Genomic DNA, 25,762 nt, shown 5'->3' with positions numbered 1-25,762 from the left:
GTATTTAAGCCAAACGACGAATCGTGTACCGTACATTTATCCACTCATTCTCTCCCCCTCTTTACTAAAATTCTCTTCCAATCTAGAGCAAGTACATAATTCATGATGAAACAATAAAATTATTTTAAATAATTATATTATCTTTAGCATAACGTGTTTAGTCGTAAAATGTTATGTGTCCCCATTTATTTACTCACTATAGTATATATATACAATATACTTGTCTCTTTTATAAAGGTTATGAAAGAATATTATCAACAGAGTCGTAAATTTTAACATTTTATTGATTTGACCATCACAGGGGCGGCATTGGTGGGTTTTTAATGCTACACAAACAGCGATGGCTACTAGCCAAACAAGTTATATTCTGAGTTATATTATGAACTATTGACAGTGACCAAAGTACATAACGGAAGCCGAAGCTTCGTACGGTATTAATTTTTTTTTTAAATTTTATCTACCGAAAACTACAATATTAAAACTAGTATCAAAATATTTCTATAAAAATGTTCTAAAGTAGTAATATACACTTATTTTTTAAATAGTTGTTGTAATAAAATTATAATAATATCTTTATAAATAATCAAAATTCCAATTGAAAATTATTGCAGCCAAAAAAAACCAATATATTCTTAAAGTACATTGACCTATCATCAAATTAACTATCAACATGAAAAAAATTTTTAGGAGCCTATGGAAGTTTTTGTTCATATTTTAACTATAAAACAAATTATATAAGCATTTTAAAATTGTAATGTTTTTGCAAACTTTAGAATACTTACTCATAACTTGCTTCAAAGTTAAAATATAAAAAAAACCTACTGGGAGCCATAAATAATATTCTTGTTTTTAAATGTAATAATATTCAAAATATAACAGAGTAGAATGAATTATTCAAAACTTAATATTTGCTATGACGGAGACAACACATGCAAGTACGACGTATTCTTAAAACATACTATTAGAAATAAATAAATATTTTTTAAAGATTTAAAATGTTATTCCAAATCCGAGTTTAAACCATTAGTTTTTGAGCCCTTCTCTAAAAATAAGAATGTCTCAAGATGCCTCTTCTACGTGAAGCTTAAAACATTTTTATGGCTCAAAAAGATGACGACAGACAACAAAAATTATTTTATTTTTTTAAACACATCATTGTGAAATAAATACATTCATCTCTCCGCCCGGAATCTAAACTGTATTGCTAAATCACTCTGTAGCATGATTAGACATACCTACTTATCATTCAACTCACAACCACATATGTACCAAAAATATCTGACCCAGTGTGTAACGATAGTGAGTACACCAGACATATTACTCCACTACAGAGATCAAAGGTGATACAATGATTTATCCAATCACCTTAACGAAATTTTTAGATCTCAGACAACACACAGAGAAAATAATATTAAATTTCTTAAAAATAAACCAAAATGTATTATATATATATATATATATATATATATATATAACATTAAAAACAATATATTAATTATAACGATTAAATCTATTATTCGACAACTAAAACAACCACTACGTACATGATTGAAGCTTAAGTTAAAATAAAACAATAAGTACAATAATAACAATAATACAATGTATAATAATAATTAAACTTCTAATATAGGTACTATTATATAGGTACAACAATAAACTGAGAATCTTCTTCAAGTCAATGCGATTGAGACAATTGTATTCTATAAGATTCTCAGAATCATAGACTGGTTATTTTTGCAGTTGGCGAGTATATTATTAAATACGTTAATGTATTATAAAAAATACTCCTAAGATTTTATTAGTATTCAGTGAGGAATACTATACCGTGAGCATTGTCGTTCAAGTGTATTTTTGTTGTGAGAGGTTATTTTTATTATTGTAAGATACGAATCGTCATAGATCAAATTTTTAATTTAATTTTCTAAAACTATCTTATACATATTTTAATTGTTTAAAATTTTTATGAATACCAAGTGGTTTTTGAACGGTTAAAATATTAAAAATCTACAATATCAATTGTGAAAACAACTTCTATTTGAATGAAATCTAAATTTATTATTAATTAACGATATTAAATTATGAACCTTATTATTAATGTGTATAATAGTACGCATAATAAATCAACATTATTTAACGGAATATAATTCAATTATAATTATATATATTTCTATGGGATAATACCTAATTACTTCATCGTATTATTTATGTAACAAATATTAAACACATTATATCACACCAAATAAAAATCTATTTTAATTTATTGTTTCTCACAAATCAGACATTTTGGTGTTCGGCATTCCTGCGGTGCTATTTCCCGTCTGTTTCCCACACACAAAGATTCAGAGCAACAATAAGACAAGAGTACAATTCTCTTTTCTCTATATACGATTGGATACGCTAGCTAAAAGACACGCGTAATTTCAGGCATTCATAACGATAATACATTATATAGAATATATATACATGTATATATGAAATAACAAGCAACAAAAACTATGGGTACATTGGAAAAATCAAATTTCAGAGTTCTCTTTTAAAATTAATTTATAGAATCGAAAGATTTGGTTTTATATATTTCGATATACAATAATATTGTTGGAACATGATAGGCACTTATATGTTATTACATATTATAATAATCAAGTTGAGATCTCTTAATAAATATTAAGTCAAACTACATATTAAATCCTTAATTATAAAATATTTTCTAATAACAAGTAACAACAACTATGTTGTAGTTCAACTACTTACATTCTTAATTATATATAATTTATATTTAAGTAATGATATTACTTACAGAGTAATGTAAACGTTTTGTTATAATTATAATATTTACAAACTCATTAATCATTTAGCTTATTTTATTTTGTTCATAATATATTTTTCTCTTTAATGTATTTATACCTACAACTATTTTCATTATGCGGAAATCCTTTTTTTTATATTTTTGAAATTTTAAAATTTATTTATTTATTACTTTAAATTAGTCTTCTGCATATCTACACTTTTGAATATTTCTAACATAATATTAAGAATATTAACGAAAATAAATAAATAATTGAATTTTTTATAAAAAGAGTTCAAAAATTTAACAATGTAATAATATGTTACTAATTAATGTTATTGTTTTACAGTTTTAGCGTGTTTTAATTTTTTTTCTGACCACCCGTATAGTTTGAATCGTTCAATAATGATCGGAAGATTTTTGCGCTAGCGAAGAAAAAAAACAATGATCATTGTTTAAATGCATGACATTTTCGTGATTGCATGTTAAAGAAAACCGTTTATCAATAATTACACGAGTTAATTAATCCAAGCATCATATCCAAGCGAGTTATACAATTTTAAATCGAGTAGGAACAAAGTAAGAGTTGAGAGAACAAGACGTACTGTACTACGGTAGTTTTCATTTTTTTACGTATATGTATAATATATAACTAATAATAGTAAAAAAATTAATATTTTAATTCATACAATATAGTTAAAATATTGTTATTCAGTTGAAACTTGCTTTTAATTACCCAAACTAATTCTGTGTATGTATAATATAAATTATTATCTATAGGTAACGGTAACAAGCATACTAATCATAACAATTTGTAGAATTATTATCTCTAATTATTATATTTTTACAAAAACTAGGAAAATTTTAAAGATATATACAATCATTTAGTCTTAAAAGTAGTTTTTCGTGATTCTACCTTAGTTCCTTCTTGGTACCTCAATATGATAGAATTTAGAGTAACAGACCTAATGTACAACGGTAGTATTCCATTTTATATCTATATATAACTACTCAAAAATAACATATTATTTTTTTAGAATAAAGGCTTTAATGTTTTGGGTTCATAGCATACAGTTGAAACACAGAAAAAGAAAAGTTGAGAAAAACAGAACGAATGAACAAAAAGACGTTTACAATTTATAACTTATATTTACGGTATGGAAAATTTTTTTATCGCTCTGCCATTTTCTTTGATGATACTTTGATAGCTATAGTCGGAAAAATATTTGGTTGATAAAGATTTTCTGTAATTTGGAGTGTTTTGAACATCTAGTAACTATGTAATCATTTGAAAGAAAAAATAATATTATAAGCTATTTAGTCAAAAATTATTTTAATTACCTAAACTAACTCTGCGTTTGTACTTAAGTAGCGGCAAGTGATTATATTGACAATTAATATGGTAAAATATTATACCACAGTTCATTAAGATCTATTATCATCTTTAAATATTGTATTTTTAAAGAAAACTAGAAAAAATATGTTTAAAGAGACGCGAGAAATAATAGTTTATTACCCACGGGTAGTTTGCTCACGATACCTCATTCTTGTTACCTCAACCAATATACTTTTGACGTAATGCCTATATTATATACATCTAGAACGTGTAGAATAGCGTGTTTCATTATATACATCAAAGGTTTCTTCGCAGGAGCATTTCTCTACCGTTATCTTGATAACATGTTACGCGTAGGGACTTATTTCGCACTATAAACTATTATTTTTATTTTTCTATCTCTCATATTATGTGTTAGTTCACCTTTTATATAGTTTATTTTCCCATCATCCGTTCCGTGCGTTATCTTCACATATCTTACTATACATTAGCAGCCGCCAACATTCCTGCGTACCTACACATGCAATCCAATCGGCTTCCACCAACTTTCGTTTTGTGTTCACCCCGTGTCCATTATACTGGTAGGCAGGTAAGTGGCAGCAACATAATACCACTTGCGAGTCATTATAATATATTATTATTTTCTTGCATAGAAATCTATTCAATCAAGTATCGGTTTGTTCGGAGATCATTTTATTACCATATTACCATATTGCTGTATCGATTAGGTCGTGAAGACGAAAATACCAATTCAAATATATGCACCACCCACCAAAGGCACCCAACATTGTCAATACATTTCTTCATTTTACGACAGACCTATTTGTATATTCAAACTTTTATTATATATACACATTATTTACTAAACAAAACACTGCAACTTCTGTTTAAAAAAAAAAAAAAAAACTATTTTAACCATAAAATTAAATCTCCGATGGGATCAATACGAAGTTTTAATTATGACATTGCCTACCTTATACGAACCACACGCATGAGTAAATATAAGTAAATAACAGTTTTTAATTTAAACTAAAAAACTTTTTATACATTGAGTAGTTTTATTTTAAATTGTCAAATATACTAACTGATCTTAAACTGATGATTAAATACCATTGTTTAGTATTATATTCTTAAGCTTCGATTAACCAAAAAATTATTTTTTTTTTTTTCTCATAAATCCCTAATGTATATAGCAATATATTTCGAAAATGTTATATTTACGTATTGATACTTTGAACGATTGTTTACTGTGATCAAATTCTAATACACATAATTAATGTTTTTGCTTAATTAAAAATGTGAATAATTAATTTTTATTATTTATCATTAATATAATTTTAATATTTTATCATAATATTTTTATACTTTATATCCAACAGAGTAAAAATAAAAACAAATGAAATAAACGCTATAACAAATTATTATATTGTCTTTCAAACTATTAACTAGTCAAAAATGAAAGACTTCATTTCCGATACCATAACATACGTACTTATATTTTTTAATAATAAATAAGTCAATATTTTTAAATTAGCTCAAATATTTAAATAGTATACAATTTAATCTGGTTAAATCAGATGCCGTGCTGTACACATTTATATATTTAAGATAGTAAAGACCGCGATAAATCACTTCAAGTATTTGAATAAACTTTACTAATTCTGAATGTGATTTTCCTTTAGTATCTCCCCCTTTCCAAAAAAATAAAAATAAAAAACTTGACATAGGCATTTATTTATTTTTTTTTTTATAAGTTTGTACCTAACAACCTCTAAAATCCATAATATTTTTATTTATATTTACTTTCACTCTTATCGTTTAAATACTTCAAACAATGGGTTTTATTCGTCCCCAGAGTAAAATTAAAGGGTTGTTAATTTAAAACGTATTGCAGAATGTTTTATTTTTTCACCCCCTATATCCTTCTGGTTTTGGAAAATTGTTCCATTGCGGGATAAATGCAAATTATATCCAAAGCTTCATGTTAACTTAATTTAGATTCGTTAGGTACGTAACGTCACATAGCTTATTGTAGTTTAAACATACGCATTTTCCTAGTAAGTACTTGCGTTACATCTTATTGCAAAAAAAAAATAATAATAATGAATAGGTACCCTTATAACTCGTTCAAATTTTTATTGAGATAAGTATATTATTATTATTATATTAAGTTTATCGTTATAACGAATTTCTAAGAAGTTCTGTATTCAAATTTTTTAAACCTAAAAAATTAAGGACACTATATTTGTGTATAGCACGCACTTGTGTATTCTACTAATAAACAAATATTATTTATCATTATATATTATACAAACCGGTACCTATTTAATAACGAATGAACATTTATTTAGACGTGCTTATATAGGTAGGGTTCAATAATGTAAGTTAAAAAACTATTTAACTCTAGTATTAACTTAAGGATATCAACAACAGTTAAACATAATATGTAAGTATGATAACACAATTTATACACACCACACATTATCAAGTAAAAATACATGTATTAGTGATCTTTTGCACATTTTCACAATTTAATCATAAGTTATAGGTACAATTTTTCATTTGATTGATTGTCTGCATAGTAATATGGGACATTACGCTCCTTCAGAGGCATCTCAAATCAAGATACAGCGCGCTCAGTTCTTCTAAACGAACACCAAAAATATTAAATCTAATACGCCGTGTCCTTTATCAAATTATTCAACAATTAATTTTTTTAACACTAATAATTAGACCTATTTCTTTTATTATATATAGTTGTCTACTCATTATTTATGATGATAATTATTGTTACTATAAATATCAATTTAATATCTCTTAAACAGTTTTTTTTTTTAATTAAGTTTAATTAAATGGAAAATGTATCTATTCCAAGAATATTAAAATTTATAAACGCACAAAATAATATTATCATACGTAATTTATTTGAAAAATGTGTAAATTAAAAAAAAATCTTTATTTAATCTGTAATCTGGTATGATAAAATCCCCATCGTTTTATAGTAAGCAACGCAAGAAGTAATGGATTTTAAAAGCTTCAGTTGATATAGTTAAAGTCTCTTAATATTATCGCTACGATTACGGAACAAAATTCAATCAATTGATGGATTTTAAAGCCATTATACTGCATTACTGCCACATAGGTATCAGTAAAATTGTTAAACTGCTAAAATGAATTTCAAAAAGATATAAAATATATTCAAAGTTGAGTGAAACGATTACGATGATAAATAATTTAAGGGAAATAAGCCACTATACTTAGGCCCGCAAATTTTAATTTCTGAAAAACTACTTTTACTTATTTAATGGAACATGTAAAACATTTATTTTTTAATACTTGAGTATTAATAACGCTATTTGTTGAATAATTTTTAGTTTTGAGTGAGTTTAAGAATCACTAATACACGTTGAAAAAAATTACGTATAAAACTCATTCGATTAATTGATATAAAAATGAACTTGGCTAATAAAATGCATACAACTTTGATTTCAATCCAACAACAAAAATAAATTATTCAAATGTAATAATAAATTACTGTTCAGTAATTATAATTTATAAGTATTCTCTTGCTTTTAAGAAGCCTGGGAAACAGTGGCGTAGCCAGGAATTATCCTGCAAGAGATGGGGGTTATCCTTTTGCACATCACTAGAATCGTTTAACTGTTTGGATTCGTACTTCGTTTTCGTCATAGAACGTTCTATGTTTTTGTGGTACCAGTGCCTAATGTGTATTAATGTGTTATACAATAAAAACTAATGAGTTATTACTCTGTTTCCTTTTTTTAGGCCAAGCGGGGGAAGGGAGTTTGAACCCCTAAACCTCCTCTGGCTACACTACTGCTGGGAAACTAGTAAAAATTCTTAAAATGGCACGTATACGCCTTAAGTACTAACAATATGGAAAATTTTAAAGTTCACTGTGAATCAAAAATGCATCATTGTAAAAACCATACATTTCTACGCATAATGCAATAACGGTTAACAAAGTTTAAAACCAGTTTTTCATCCTACATCTTACGTGATGGTATGTATTATAAACGAAATAACAAAATTATTTTTAATCAGTTACATAAGACGTATAATTTGACGATGATTAATGATTATAATATTTTTAAATATCTATTAAAATCTTGAACTCACTGTATCAACCTTTTTCATTTTTTTTATGGAGAAAAATCACTTTTCCTACTCGTCTCATCGGCTATCATAATTTATAAATTGGATAAATACCGCAAGTCGTAAACGTCATATACCAGTGATTTTGTATCATTAGTATTAACTGCGGCAAAACAGAAGTAATTAAAGCTGTTTTATATATTCCTAGAAATAACCACACCCCTCAAACGGCCAAACCATGGTACATTTGTAACGACCAAATATTCGATTTATTTTCAACTCCAACTCACCGGACTCACTCGTATTTACCCAAAATTTAATCAATTCAGACATTCCAATAGCATTTAATGTATTGCACTTTTACCGACTCAACAAATATTTTCCAAAAACGCATTATAACAGACAACTTTCGTTGTTTTGTTAAAATCTAAAATAACTGTAGATCGACAAAATTATTATGTTTAATCGTAAAAACAATCGATTTTCAACTATAACCGATGAAATGACACGTCATTATTTATTCTGATATCGAATCTTGTACTAATGCGATATACTTATTTATAAAACGATATTGCAGGCAGATTTGTAATAAGTAATAACTGTGGCTGACTTGTAATATTTAGAAGTTTTGAAAATAATGATATAAACCTCATTAGTTTTTTCTCTAATTTAAGCTGTCGTTTGTAAAATTACACTGTTAATTATATGGAATCATGGCATTAATATATATAATTGTCACAATATAGATCAATATAGTACAATCAATGAATAATGATGAGGTATCACTAATGTTTTTAAATCATTTTTATTTTACTATTTCTAACGAAGTACCTAAATTAGTTTATGTCATATAAAACACCACGTGAAATTCGCTTGTGTTCAAACTGTAAGACTTAAATTTTCTGCAGCATTGTTGGCAAGGAATCAATATCACAGGTAGCCAGGTAGGTAGTATACCAACAAATAAACTGAGATGAGAAGCCAAATTGAAAATTATTTGAACCTACTACTATACCTATACCAGCCAGCAGAATATTATTACTATAGTATTATATTTTGCCATCGTTCGTCAACCAACCTTTCACATCGTAATCATATTCCTTTCACTTACCACCTACACTATAGTCATCATTATTATATCACGTTTTTTAAGAGGGCAAACATATTATAAAATATTTTCTTACGCGCATTTTTATGTTAGTTTTATTTTTAATGTAATATAATTTATATATATTTTTTTTTAATTTGCCTTTTATTAAAAAATAATTATAGCAAATAATTTATATATATTTAGCATTATTAAATTATGATAAATATTCAATTTTATTCACCGAGATTTCATATTTTAATACACAGTTAAATTGATCGTTGAACTAACTATTACCTGTTCATTTTTCATTATTATTAAACTTTAGAATATCATGATGAATAGGTGCTCTAAAAGTTTATAAAACAACAATATCAAAAGTAAAAAAATATACAAAATATATAAAAAATTTTATTTTTACGAATTCACAATATAAATCTAAAATGTATTCTCTATTGATAAATTTAAGACTATTCGTATTAGAATAATTATATTTATTTAAATAAATATTAAATAACTATAAGAACTCTTTAAAAAATACATTTAAAAAAAGTATAGTAGGTAGTTGAGAAAATAATGATATTAGAAATATTACTATACTTATTTGATATAGCAGTCATAACCCTGCAGAAAAAAAAATTATGGATAAAAATCCAGATTTAAATTTGCCCGAACAAGAGGAGAGTATAACGGTGGCGTAGAATATCATCGTTGATAGATGAGTGTTTGCAGTGGGAATTATGCGGCAGAATATAATGTATTCTCGTGGCATTATACGGCTGAGGGCCAAGAGCAACGTCTCCGGGTGCCACGACAAAACATGACTGATTAACATCAACCTTAGAGCGTCGACAGAAACCAACGTTGTTCATATGTATTCGTAGACATGAACATATTATATGAATTCATTTGTATAGAAACAACACGTCTTGACAAGTTTCTCGAAAATCGATTTTTCTATTCAAACTCACCCGCGAGTAATTAACCGACGTGTAGAACAATGTATATAATATAATATTCAAATATTAAATGCTTAATCATTATATTATTAAGTTGATGTTCCGACAACAATTATAAATTTATATTTTATACGCCAACAATATTACTGTGCCGCTCAGAAACCATAAAATCATACCTATTTATATAAATATTATTATTATTATTATTATTATTAATAATAATAATAATAATAATAAAGTAATTAATGACACTGTGCCTACTTATATTTTTTTCTCATTTCGGGTTTAGTGATGCGAGAATTGTTTATTTTGTGGGCGTAAGACGTATATTTAGTCATTAGAACAGCAACGGATATTGTATACGAACAAAATATATAACAACACGTTTATGTGTATTTTCACACATCGCTCAGCGGTGTACACTAAAAGCATTATAATTATTAATTAGTACCGTGACAGATTAAAAATTACAATACTCGTTGAATGTAAAACGTTACCTAATGAGTTATGACTAATGAGCTTAAATATAAGGCAACACACATTTATTTTTCTGTTATTAATAAACATAAAACTACAATTAATAGAATATAACGATAACGGGTCTTAAGGCCCAAAATGAGGCGTGAATATTATATATATATTTAGGTTAGGTTGGGTATGAACATCTAATTAAAAAAGATAATTTAGAAAAACTAATTAAATATGTATTTAAGTTTATGTAAGCTGGATTACGTTTAAAAATTCACAGAAGTGCTGTACTTGAAACTTGTGAGCTTTCATATTGTTTCAAAAAGGGTTCAGAATAAAAAATCCACATCATTGTAAAACTAATTGAGCACTCACAACAGAATATATTACTATATAATAATATACATCAAAGCAGCTTACTCAATGTTGTTGGGTACTTAAGTGTTAAATATTAGGTAATAGGTATCTACTTTTTTTCTCCAATATCTATCTTGTAATTTACCTTTACAAATTATTGTTTCTCTACGCAATCTATCTAGGTACTCAATGTGTTAGTTCGATCAGCGTTTCCGATTTCTATAATTTACTATCTTACTCCTAATTATTATTTTTATTCGAATTTTATTAACTTGCTTTTCTGTTATAAATATGCAATAGTTTATATGGGATGATGATTATTTAAAAAATACTTAAGTGAATCTCTCAATCCGTTTAAAACTTGAATAATGAGAGTAATAGAATCTTGCAATTGAGTGATACCAATATATTTTAATAAACGTATTGTATTTTCCAGTTATTTTACTTATGTAATAAAAATTAAATAAAATACAAATAATCCGGAGTTCATGCATAATATTATAAATTCCTAATTTCGCAAAATAAATAAAAAGTAATAATTTCTTTGTATTTAAATTTTTACGTGTCTATACATGATATTATGAATACCATTTTGATTATCTTGTGACCCAATATCGGTATTATTCGAACAGTACAGTTACTATTTACACGATATAATATGAGTAACTAATATGTTTTTTCTGTGTTCATCTGCAGCGATCAAATATAACACTTTAAATTATCTTATATCTTAATATAAAAAATATCCTTAACAAAACTACGTTGCATTATGATAAATGTGTATCGAATACCGAGATTGATGGTCCATCATAAAAAAAATATAAGAAAAAAATAAATTTCAATTTCATGGTCTTCCACATAGTCAGAACTAATAGTTATACAGGTCATTGGCAGTTCTCTCAATTATTGGTATTAACTATATTACACTAGCTACAACTGTAATGCATGAGTCTTACCTCCAAAAATGTTGAACGAATTCTGGACAACTGCCACATTTTCTACACTTGGACATTTCGTTTATTTCTGAAAATAAATATTAATTATTGATTTTTATTAAATGGTTAATTTTAAACGACTTATATGTATAATAAATATATTAAGATAATAGTATTACCTATTATATAGATTTGAACATTCAATCAATTAATTAAATTCATAAATATGAAATTTTGCTATAAATTACAAACATTTTAAATGTTTTCTTCGAAAAAACTTAATCAGTACCTAAGCTTACTCTAATTTAATGCTTGGATTTACTTCTTTTATATTTACCTACCCCTTATTTTCATTTCTAGTTGAATTTATTAATTATCAGTTATTATATATATAATATCACCATCTGAATAATTTAAACAGACGACGAGAAGTCACTCTAGCCAGAGTGAGAATTGGACGTTCTTTTCTGACCCATTCATTTTTAATCAGTAAAGGTCCACCACCCATGTGCAATAAATGATGCCAAGAAGACCTAACCATTCAACACATCATCCTAGACTGTCCAGGCCTTCAAAACATCCGAAATACCTTATTAATACCCAACCACTTAGAAGAAGCTCTCCATGAAGACAACAACAACACCATAAAAATCTTAAATTTTCTCACACAAATTAACATTGTAAATAATCTTTAACTAACATGTATTCGTAATTTAAGACTAAGAAAATTTTTTCAAATAATCTTAATAATATGTATTAGATATTGGTTATGAATTTAGGATACTAATGTTATAAAAATGATAATTTATTCAATATTGTATAATAATATTAGTTCTTAACTACAGTCTACAATGTAAACAATAGATGTCTTAGAGGGCTAATTACGGATACCAAGTCAAAATAATTTTAAATTTCACCGCATGCACTGCATATTATAAACATGCGGTCAACATGTAAATGTTGTGCATCCATTGTTTCACAAAGATATAAATCTTGCTAACCGGATCATCCATTGATTTACTTATAGCCTACCTACTTATAAACTTCCAAAACACATAAAATAAATCTCGAAATTGTTACTATAATTTTCAAATATTATAGAATGTTTTACTGTAAAATTAATTCACATTTATAAAATATAACCAAGTTAGGTACATTTATGTTTAGACATCACTTGATGAAGAAATAATTATGTATCTCAATTAACTATAAGCACAGTTATGTATGATATGTAATATGAAATTATCGATTTTTAAATAGGTAACAAAAATAATTGTTAATTATTTAAATTTAAAAGTAATAAAACATATTATATTAGTCTTCGCCAGATTTAAGTAGGTATGTAGCAAGAGAATACCACTACCTTATTTGTTTTTAATTTTAATGCAAATTTTCGAGTAAATTACATGAAAAATGTCTAACGTACAACATTCAAATAAAACCTCATACGTTATCATTTGTATAGAGTCGTATTGATTATATCATAAATGACATAAACTAACCAAAACTAAGTGTGTGTCGATCAATTATTGTTATTTAGATTTAGAGTTATTTAAGTATTATTAAACTTAAATTTATAAATATTTATTTAACATCATAATTTAAGCACTAAATCAAGTTCTAGTTATAAATCTTTAAACCTGATACTCAATCAATCAGTATCAAAAGTAAACTCTTAACATTTATTTAACATTTTTCCTTTTCTAGTGATGAATATTTTTTATTTAAATAAGGAGGGGGATGATCTTTTCTCTCATCCTCAATTACAATGAGAATAGTTGCAGGGTGCATACCGAGAAATATATAATATCTATATATAGCCTACGGGTAAAATTAAGCTGTGTGAACACATTATTTCTTTGTGCTCCTTCGACATCGCGTAGGAGAGGTAAACGTGTTACTAGGTATTAACGAACTGGAAAACGGAAACACGCGATGTTATCTTCGATTTGATTATTTATCGGTATTACAGTGCCCGTAAAATTCAAATATTTAAGTATTACTTAAAACTGTATTCACTGTATATTCACGTAATCATGTAGAGTATATATATTTTATGAATACAATTTCAAATACCTAAGTTTTTATAATGGCGTGAATTTTCGATCTAACGAAATTCTATCAGATTAAACAATGTATTGACAGAACATTGTTATCAAAAAATTATTTGTTCAAAAATTTAATTTATACAACTACCTATATACAAGTACATTTAATCAATAAGCAAAAAACAATGTTACGATAAAAAATATATACCTATGCTTTATATTTAGTATAGATTGTATATTATAGATTTGATTTAAATAAATCAACATCGAATTTAAAAAAAAAAATCTAAAACCTCATATTTTGTGTAATATTTGTACCTATTACAATTTATAAGACAAATCTTTAATCAAAATGTATTCATTTTCATTATAATTAATAGCTCTTTATTTTCGTGTACTATTTTAATTACTATTAGTACCTATACCTAGGTAAATTATCAAGTATCACGATTAAAAAAATATAAATATTGTTTATAGAAAATCAATTTGTTTGGTATTGTAAAACGAATGATTTAGTGAATACATTGTATATATATTATACAATATACACAGGTAATGTTATTACCCAAGTCCCAAGTATAAAGTACAGCGACACGGTAGCTAAACGTTAAAACCGTAAAAGAAACAATAAAAGAACGACTGGACGTATAGAAAAACAAAAAGAAGTTTAAGAGGACTTGGCTGGGATATAATCATCATTAATTAAACGGATGTTGATCTTATCCCAGTCAACAGTTGAATCGTATTCAGAACCAGTCCGAACCGAGTGTGTGTTTGTGCAGTAGTAGAATGCGACAAGTTACTGCCTTCCGATTGGATCGGTATAAATTATACAATTGCATGCCTAGTGCCTACCTTTATAATATGTATTACTATACGTTTGATATCTATAACGGGACGGACCACTTGACTCCCGGGAAATAAAAAAATATATAAAATAACCGTCGAAGAGTCCCCAACTTCGTGAAATAAAAAATATAAATGTTATGTTAACTATCCAAGTTTCAATTTTAGCTACATATTATTATTATAAAATCAACTAATTGTAAAATCATACTTCATATAAAAAAATACGTTTCAAATTTTTAAAATTATCATTCGTTTGTTTTTTTTAAATTATTTATTTTAAAAGATTCAAATATTATACCTTATTCTAACAATAATAAATTATGGCTTATTAGTTATTTCAACGCATATATTATCGTTTAATATGGATAATGTAATATAAAACTCACTTCATTACTGTAATTAATTTAGTATGTTTCTATCAGAATTCAACTATGTATTTAGAGGTATTTTTGAATAATTATTTATTACTTGTATACCTGAGTCGATATACTTATTTTAATTTATTAATAACCTCCCAACGATATCACACACAGACATTTAACTTTTTGAGTATGTTGTCCAGTATCGTATTAAGTATATTATATTTTATACTATAGGAAAATACATACAACTAACAATTCTCAATATAAAAAAAATCATTATTTTAACATAACGTATTATTAAATATACACGTAAGCGAAATTATATACTTGTAACTAAGAGTAATTCATTTCTGTTTTCTAATGTTAGGGTATATTGAGGGTATTATTATAGGGCGGTCTTAAAGTCATAAAACAGATGGAATTATAAAAGATAATTAAATATTTTATCTTTATTTTAACAGTTGAATAGTATAACATAAATGGTTTTCACAATAACTGTTATTTATTTGTATTTTTTTTTAAACTTAGTTAATATAATAATTAGTTACATATTATTATAGTATTACTCTATACATGGTTAAAACGGTTAGGTACATACCTAAATATGTCAAACTGTGAATATAATAATTATTATTATTATACATGTGTTATTTTGATACGCAAAAAAGGTAGAACATTAAACATTGTGATGATGTACATCATATTGAATTAATGTTAGCAATGATTAATATTCTATTTAATATTTCAAAGTTAAATACTTATTGAAACAGTCATATTAAAAATTTACTTTTTAACGATAATTATTATAGCAAATACAATTATTTAATTCAATTCTACTATTGACTATATTTTAGTAAGTACAATTTTAATAATTATATAACATAACGAACTATATTGGGTAAACATAACATTTATACAAATTAAATGTAAGTCAATCAAATAAAAGCTGTAAATTATAATACCTAATACGTACTTAATAGTTAATACGTTACTCATATTAGGTATTAGCTAAAGTGCACATTCGAAATTTAGAAAAATCTTTACTACAAATATAAAATAGGTACCTATGTTACTTTATAAACAATGTTATAAATATCCACAGTTAATAGATTTTATCAATTACGTCAACGCATAATAAATATATAAATACTATAAATTATAATACCTAATATTTACAACAATTTATAATGTCACATAATATTTTAATTATTTGTTGTGGAAATTTTTAGAATGTAGATTTAATAAGATTTCTAAAAACAGATTTAGTAATAAAAAAATAAGGTTTACAATATTGTCAACTGATAGTAGCAAGATCATATAATAATAGTTTATATAGGTACCTACTATTGTGAGACTGATTATGAGTATGATAAGTGTTGTATCTAAAGTGACTAAATAAAATAAAAGAATTACATGGAATGTATGAAACTTAATTCAACAATCCAAAAATTATTCTGACAATTTAAAAGCTTAATTAAAATGTATAATCATTACTAAAGCGATTTCTGTCATTTGACAATAATATGAAAATAAGATAATTTTTGTAATTGGATGAACCGAAAAACATAAATGTATTGATGAACTTTGAAATTACGTTTGTTTTTGAAATAAAGTTAAAAACAAATCAGAAGATTAATTTCATATACAATTAATGGCACAAATTTTGAGTGCTTATGAAATCAACTAGGTAGTTATGAATTATAAACATATATGAATTTTTTTAAACTAAATAAAAGTTATATCTATATTCTAGTGACTTAAGCTGCCGATATTTTGGATCAATAATAAAAATTATTACTGCATAATATTTATACGTCAATAACTAATAGTAATTTATAAACAATAAAATTATACAAATTCGTCAGTTATTGATTATTATTATTATTATATTATATAAATGTAGGTATAACGTGACAAATTAGGGATAATATGGATAATAAATTACCTATTTTATTATCTAATTCTTATTTATTCATATTTCGAAAATTTAATAGTGTAATTAAATTCTAAGCTAAGTTTTATCTATTGTCATATTTAATTCTACACTTGAATAACAAATCACGATGAATTAGATATATTATCGGTATCTGTATGGACTTCGGATATATTCATATTGTCAGGACATGACTTTAATTTACCATTTAAATTTATATGAAAAAAAAATGAATTTTATCTAACATTTATTGTAACAAATCATTCGTGAAAACGAAGTAAAATGCTGTTCCCTTCAATTTCGCTTAAAGCGGTCTTTTACAGCATTTTAATTCAATGAAATACCCTAAATTATATATGAAATATCGAGGTTTCTCGATGACGTTGCAAGTATTTTACTTCAAAAATGTTTCGGCTGTTTATCAAAAAAAAATTGTTATGATTTTATTCAATTACGAAATCTAACGAATAATATCAATTTTATATTAAAAAACGTATTCAACTAAATAAATAAGGTAAACAGTGTACTAAACTGGTTTAATAGTTAATTATAAATGAGGTTTGTCATCTGTTAAAAAACTTTTTCGCGCAATTTGTAAGTGCATTTTGTCAAAATGTTCAATTAAAATGCGTATATTATTCAAACCGGTAATGTTCTGAAAACATATTAATTGAGGACTTAATCGCTGTAATTTTGTCCATCGTGCACCGAACCTGTGCAGCTGCAGGCCAATCCAGTCGCCGTAGACACGAGAAACGCCTGCATTTTTCTCAAGTCCGTCCGTGACTCACTACGCCCATAACATTAACTCCGACGGGGAAACAATCCGACTTGAACATACGTGATTAGATATTATTATTATTATTATTATTTTCCCCACGCGAACAATATTCTTTTGTACCTACAGTCAAGAGTGTAACACACATGGGTAAACAAATTTATATGAATTAATATGGTATAGAGCCCCGAAAACCGTGTGGGCAATGAATTCCGTTTAATTGTTATAATGTATAATATTAGCTATTATTATGTAAATGCGGTAGTCCGTTTAAATGTAACGATTTTGACACTATTGTGTACCTCGACGTTTAAACGGAAAAAGTCACCTAGTCACTGGCAACATAGGATGTGCTTACGAGAATTTAGATCTGACAGAACTGAGACAAGCCCTGATACACTACAGTAGACAATATGAGTGGAACAACAATCAATGCCAGGTGATTTTTTTGAGATTTAAAGCATGCCGTACAGTAAAAAACACTTAGAACGGTTACAGAGCATTGAAGTCACAAACCAACAAAAGGTGTTTACTGTTTATAATATTGCAACGAGAAAACATACGACATTCATCCCTACAGTAATTTCTTTTGTATTTAAAATGTATAAAAATATATATATATATATATTTTTAAATAAAATGTATACTGCAATATAAAAAAAGCGGGTAAGTAAGTGGATGTCACTCTGCAGTACAGTAGGTTACAAGTGATTTACTGTAATGGAAGGTATTAAATTTGAATTCAATGATATAATATTATTGTATACGAAAAACGATTCTGAGTGGAGACGGTTTATCAGTCTAGGATATGTTATACCTATATCAATTATAATGTTATAATTTCAAAAAAAAAATCGTGAAATCGTACTTTTTTCTCCTTTAACCGCTTTTATTTCGAGTACCGTTTCGAAAATCGAAAAATGACCTCTTAAAAGTACCAGATCAAGAACATTACCTTTCAGAAAAGATGCTACACTTGATACTTTTGAGCAAGTTTAAAGGGAGAAAAAATGTTTACAGAATAAAAATGAAAAGAAAAAGAAAAAGAAATAAACATCATTATTGTAAAACCAATACATTCCTCGCTCCGCTCAGAATCTAAAATGTATAGTTATTTTTGTATTCATAAACAAAAACGAAATCTGTATCAAAACATATTTCTCGGAAATGCTGTTTATAATAATTATTACTTATTATTTATATAAGCTATAAGCTAATAAAAAAATAAAATGAACAAATGTAAATATTTTTACATAATCTAATTTTACATTTTATTTATTTATATTGTACAATATAAATCAATAAAATATAATTCAAACTTAAGACTTAACATAAAACTTAATTTTTTTTTTTTGTTAAATGCCTATAGATATATCTAAATATATTTAAATTTAAAAATTGCCTCAAAATTATCATCACTATATGTAGTTTAATAAATATCTTTAGTCTAAACTTTAGCCTAACCTAACCTTTAGACTCAAAAGAAACTTAAAAAGAAATAACAACATGACATAATTTATGAAAGTATAAAATATTGCTTACCTGATCATAAACTTAATGCGTTATTCAAATAATTATTATAATGGTGAAGATAAATATAAAACTATGAAATATTAATACAGAATAACATGTCCAATTTTACTCAGCTTCTAAATAGATAAATTAACTCCTGTTTAATATAACTTATTATAAATTATTATTACCTTTTTTGAAACGAAAAAAAAAAATGTTTTATTTTGAAATCCTGTGGCATTTCAAGGCTATATAAAACATATTTTTTAACACTAGCGAATAAACAAAACACATTATTAATTGATCTTTCATTGGAATTACCTCGCACAAATAAAATAACAACAATTAAACGATAATAATTACACTAATTTCAACAATTAAGTTATCATATAAATATTAAGCTCCTGGCAGGATGTAAACCATAAAAATACAACAAAAACACTTAAATACGTAACAATCGATGCGCATGATCACTTCGCGAACGTTCGCTTCGTCGTCACAACACAGACTGACCATTCGCCAGACGCGTTTTCCCGGCGAGTTACCGGTTCAAATTTCTTAGTGGCGGCGCGGCGGTACGTTAGGCGACGTTCACAGACAATCATCTTCATGACGTAAATTCCTACGCAGAAGTATACAATTTTATGAAAAAAATCACAATTATTTCTAAACATTTCGATATTATTTACGAATAAATATGTTTCATTAAGTTCTTAAAACCTTTGTAACCAAACTACAAAAACATCGAAATGACTATTAAGACAACAAAAAATAACCAAAATAATCTAAGCGAAGGTATAGAACAGATTTCAAAAGTATTTAAACATTTTTGTGCATTTCGTATTTTCGTGTGTCTTGAATTGGGTTATCAACACTTTGAAATAATTTGTATAACAAACTAAAAATCGTATAATAAACTCGTTTAAAAAATAATCGTTCATAAATTCATATATTTATAAAATATTCATACATTTAATCCCCTTATAGCTCATATATTATAAAATTTAGCTGGTAATGCATAAACCTATAGGACACACGAAAATAAGCCGCGTAGATAAACACGTACCTGGTTATGATGTACGACAATATATCGACCTAAACAAGTTAATTCAGCAAGTCTATGTTTGTGAAAACGAGTCTTTTCGAACAAGGTGACTAAAAAAATATCGTAATTAACAACGAAATTTTGATTTGTTAGTTTTCTTGTATCTAAAAAGAAAAGTGATGCCATACTAAATTATAAAATCATTTCATATTTGTCATTGTGATTATGTTTTTTTTAATGAATCGAATAAATAAACAATAAAAAATCTTACGTAGGTACTATACTTATTTTGTATCCATAAATAAAATTATTGAAATTAGTCTTTATATGGATATGTATTATAATATATGAATGTACAAGTATACTTTCTAACTTTTTTTACTTAATCATTATGTACCAAACAGTTTAATTTAATTATTTTTTTGTAGTTACAACTGCACCATTTAAAGAACTGTAACTGTAATAGAAATTCTAAATTAGTAAATAATATACTTATTTATAAATAAGAAAAATAATTTCTTAATCGTAAATAAATTTAATTGCTTTGTATTAACAAATATAAATGATCTATTTAAAGTTGTTAGGCATTATATTTCATGATATTATTACATATTTGTTCTTAAATCTATCTAAATTTCGTCATTATGTATAATATTGGTGAATCAAAAATATTTTTTTTTAATTTTTTTGGAACGTCTTGGAGAAAAATTTGATTCAATAAAACACATAAACAACTTTTTTCACTTAAAACTTACCTAAACTTAATTTGTATTTTACAACATTTTGTGTAATTTTAGGTTATTTTTAACCGATTTCCACCTTCAAAAGAAAAATTACTAATTTTTATTTCGTACAAGATTTATATCGAATATAAAAATTTAATATTTAAAATAAAATAATTTTTACTTACTTTTTAAAACTATACTTAGTCTAAAGAGTGTTTCCAATTTTCATCGGTACACATTCTGCTATAGAGATCGGTTCTGCTATGATAGGGTGTCACAGGAGATGAGCAAATGGAACGGTTTTTGTCAGGCCGTGGCGTGTTCTCTTACTAGAAAAAATAAAGTTTCCTTAATTGATTTGAAAAAATATTTATAATTTTCAATCATAACAAATAAATATTAATAATTTTTTTTATCATAATAGAAGTATTACTAATTTTGAAGCCTACACAATTGCTGAGTTGCCATTAAAAATTCAAAATGTTAAATTCAAGTTATCTTAATAGTTTGTATAAGTATTTAAATAGTCACTACTATGTGATTCGATTCCCCTTAGTCATTCCTACAAATAAATTAGCCAGGTTTCATAACGTTTTAATTGAGCAAAAATAATGTGCACAATTTGTATCAATTGTAATTACAGATCCAAAATGTATTAGTCACCACTCTTGCTTATTTATCCCCAAAAGATGAAATCAACAATGATTAAAATAATAAATAATGAATGTTGGTATAAAATATAACCCGTCGATAAAAATGTGATAAAAACTCGATAATTAGCGAAAGATAACTCGAACTTTTGTTTAATTTCTTTAATTTTTTTTTAATATTATACGTATAAATTAAATACTAAATGCATAAATAAGTGAATACCTATAAACGTAAAAATGAATAATTTTTAATTTTACGGTTAACATAAACAAATGTTACATTCTTGTAATGAAATGTTTTCTTTATAATTGACGTGTCATATAAAAAATTATATTCTTTTAAAAATAACAAAAATGAATAATATGCCACTGGGCACCGACTGTAAAACATCTAATTAGTTTGAAATTTAAAGAACCATTGTGGTAAGATTAAGATAATAAATTGTATTAAAATAAAGGACTAATAAGGTTATTTATAAATGAACTTTAATTAAAAAATAAAAATGTGAAAATCAAAAAAGAATTTTCTTAAAAATAAAATGAACGAATTCACAAACTTAGTTCGATATTATGCTTATTAACTAGTAGTCTTAATTTAAATTATAATTAATATCGAGTTTTTTGAACTTATACAGAGTGATTCGCCAAGCATGCTCAATGAATTTATCCAAAATCTAATTTTTGTAATTTTTAAATGATGATGTGTAGGTAAGTGATAGGCAATAAGTTGCATCTGGTCAAGCATATATTGAGTATTTTTAGCATTAAATGCTTTAAATGGGGAGGGTGGTCCTAAGAGATTAGCCCCTAATGACCATAAGGACCTTAAGGCTGCTTATATAATGTAGATAGTATCATAAAGTAATATGATAGTATAATAATAACCTTGGGTTGAATATTTTTGGTATGTGGTACCTTCTGAAAATACATTTTACAATAGTACTTTTTTTAGAGCTCGTCGCCACTGATCATAGCATACACATATATAGTTAAGTATATTGTGTAAATGAATAAAATGTCAAATAAATGTAAACATATTCTGCTGACTTGGACATCGGTCATAACCGTAGTATAAATACCACTATATAATTGTTATAATATAAAATAAATCTGTAAAGAAAAATTGTATAAAATCTTTCGTCAATTGGTAACGATAACGCCATCTGTCGCCTCCATCGTTGGCATAGGAAAAACTGCGTGAAAAATTGCTTATAGAACGCGATAGTCAAGCTAGCTAAAACTCATCCACCAGATAACACATCTATAAATGATTTTCGACCATTTTCAGATTATAAGCAGTTTGGTGAATACCTTTCACAATTTTCTTTATAGACAGCAGACACCGTTTATGGTTAAATGATTATTGTCATGGGAAGGGATGAGATTGATTTTTTAACATGCACTCTAATCATTAAAATCATAATTATTATTTAAGGATTTTAAATCAATTATTGTTAATTTAAAAACATTATCTAGAGTAATATACAAAAATTATTATTGTACTCGGAAAAATTAGTAAATCAATTTTTTGTTTTTTGCCTGCTTATAATACTTTATTTACAATCTCGCTATAAATTGCAAACATGGTAACCAACTATTAACGATTTTCTACAACTAAAGTTTCCGAACTTCTAAAGGTACGACTCATTTTGATAATTTTTTTGTACTTTGACGACATACGCAATACTTATGGCTTGTTTTCGATTTTATTATATCTAATGAAAAAAAAAATAAACATTTATAATTTTAAAAAAGTAAGTATATATAATATGTACTGTAAATCATTAGTTTTTTAAGTGGATCAATTTGTTTATTTCATTGTAATTTTTTCTTTGCGTTAAACTTTAAGTCTATCAACGTCGTAGTCAGTAGTCACACGTCACAATATTAAAAGGTACCTACACGCAATCTTCACTAAAACTAAATTCGGAAATTAATACCAAGTAATTAACATAAAACATACACATACAAATATTTATAAATACATTTTTTCTTTTTATTCAATTTATTATAATGTATAATTTTCAAAGTTCGTAGTAAACTAATATTTTAATATCTAATATTTTATAATACAAAATTATTAATATTTTTATTTTGCATTTATAAATATACAATATGCAAAAATAATTTTACAAATTTTTCAATAAGAAATCGTGCTCTAGAAAGAAAGTAAATACTTGACATGAGTTACTTGAAAAAAAGAGTAACGCAGTACATTTCAAAATTTAACACGAGTCACTAAAACTAAATGTGACCCGTTTTTGGGTCGCTCAAACCACAGTTTAAGAATTTCTGCAGTCCAGAATGATGATCAAATAATCCATAAATATTTAGAGATTTTGTAGAGATAAAATCGTATCATGGATTAAGGAGTAATATATAGGCAATTCATATGACATGTACATTTAGACTATATTTATACGAAAAAGTAGTAAATGAACATTAGTGTGTGCATGATAAAATAGCACGGTATAATGACATCTTTTCTAAATTTTGGCCAACTGAGCACACGAATTTTGCTTCTTATGATTGGTTAATAAATTTGCATTTTCTGGTGTAACTCTAAAAATAATAAGATAGATGAGGTAGACAGGTACTAAACATTTTCATCGAATTTAACCAATTATGGGCATGAGAAATTTTCGATTACATAATTTTTTTTTTTTAGTTGTCGGTAAATATTATTCATAATTTAAAAATATTTAAAAATGTAACATAAGGCCCATAACAATTTGTTATTAATGTAATGAAAAAAAAAATTGAGCATAGATTCACAACAATTTTCTATGAATGTCTAAAGCGAGTTGGCGTTTCTACGAATTCGTCAGATCATTTTATTTTTACATTCAAAATTTCATACAAAATTCCTTAAAAGTTTTTCTACCCCTTTAACGTAAAAGGAAGTTTGACTGTAAATCACTTTAATTTATTATGAATGTTTGAACTTAAATTTTTCCTACTTTAAATATTTATCCATAAGTTAATGATTTCTCATAAAAAAATTCTTACTTTTAGTAAAAAAAAAAAACTGTAAAAACTTGAAATTTTCTCCAAATGTTTATATAATCATTTATTATTCATGAAACTATCTTTAAAATATTTTGACTTTTTTGAACTATTTATAGGCATTTGAAATTTTATCAAATTTTTTTTTCTGTAAAGACCATGCAAAAAATGTAAGTTGGGTTAAAATACTGGGAAATTGTATACAAGTATCCTCATAAGTATTATGAGAAAATTATGTATACGTATACGTATACATATGCACGATTTTTATAAACATTTAAAGTTCAAATTTTGACAAAATTAATCAATGTCACATTAATTTTCAAATTTATTGGTAAATGTTCAATTTTTATAGGTAAGGATAAAAATATAAAATAATATTTCTCATGTGAAGGTACAAAAATACTTGGTGCTAAAACCAAAAAATATATAATCACAGTGTTTTTTTTTTTTTATAGACATTTTTAAGCCAGGATTAAGATAATTTTTGGGCCGGGGGTAAACGATTTTAAGGTAAACATAAACGAAATATTGGTGACCCACAATTAATATATTTAACAGATAAAAAAATATTTCAGAATTATTTTATAACCTTGATGTTTGAATTTGTAAAACAATACACTAACATAAAAACTTAAACGTTCTTTACAATTATAATAATTTATAACGATATCGTGTAGCCCAGACAATGTCAACTGTAAAGATATTATATGATTATATCACTTGAAATGACGGTCGTATAACCTTTCGTACTAACAAAAAATTAAATTAAATTAAATTAAAACTAAATAAAATTTGTTTAGCTACAGAG

The 25,762-nt window shown here is 25.8% G+C and overlaps 1 protein-coding gene across 1 annotated transcript in view; it reads right to left on the bottom strand.

Moving 5' to 3' along the window:
- LOC107161677 (uncharacterized) overlaps nucleotides 1–20,019 on the bottom strand; it is a 201,769-nt gene extending 181,750 nt beyond the window's left edge. Inside the window, exons 1-2 of the mRNA XM_089218654.1 lie at nucleotides 19,717–20,019; nucleotides 12,065–12,131 (exon numbers count right to left, since the gene is read on the bottom strand). Coding sequence (XP_089074780.1) covers nucleotides 12,065–12,120 — 56 coding nt within the window. The 5' untranslated portion in view covers nucleotides 12,121–12,131; nucleotides 19,717–20,019. The remainder of the gene's footprint in view (nucleotides 1–12,064; nucleotides 12,132–19,716) is intronic.
- Between the last annotated feature and the right edge of the window lie 5,743 nt (nucleotides 20,020–25,762).

Source organism: Diuraphis noxia, unplaced genomic scaffold, assembly GCF_037042655.1.
Source record: "Diuraphis noxia isolate RWA-SAM2 unplaced genomic scaffold, SU_Dnox_SAM2 contig0002, whole genome shotgun sequence".
Taxonomy (NCBI): domain Eukaryota; kingdom Metazoa; phylum Arthropoda; class Insecta; order Hemiptera; family Aphididae; genus Diuraphis; species Diuraphis noxia.
Note: the sequence above shows the minus strand (reverse complement) of the source record. Positions and strands in the feature narration are given on the sequence as shown.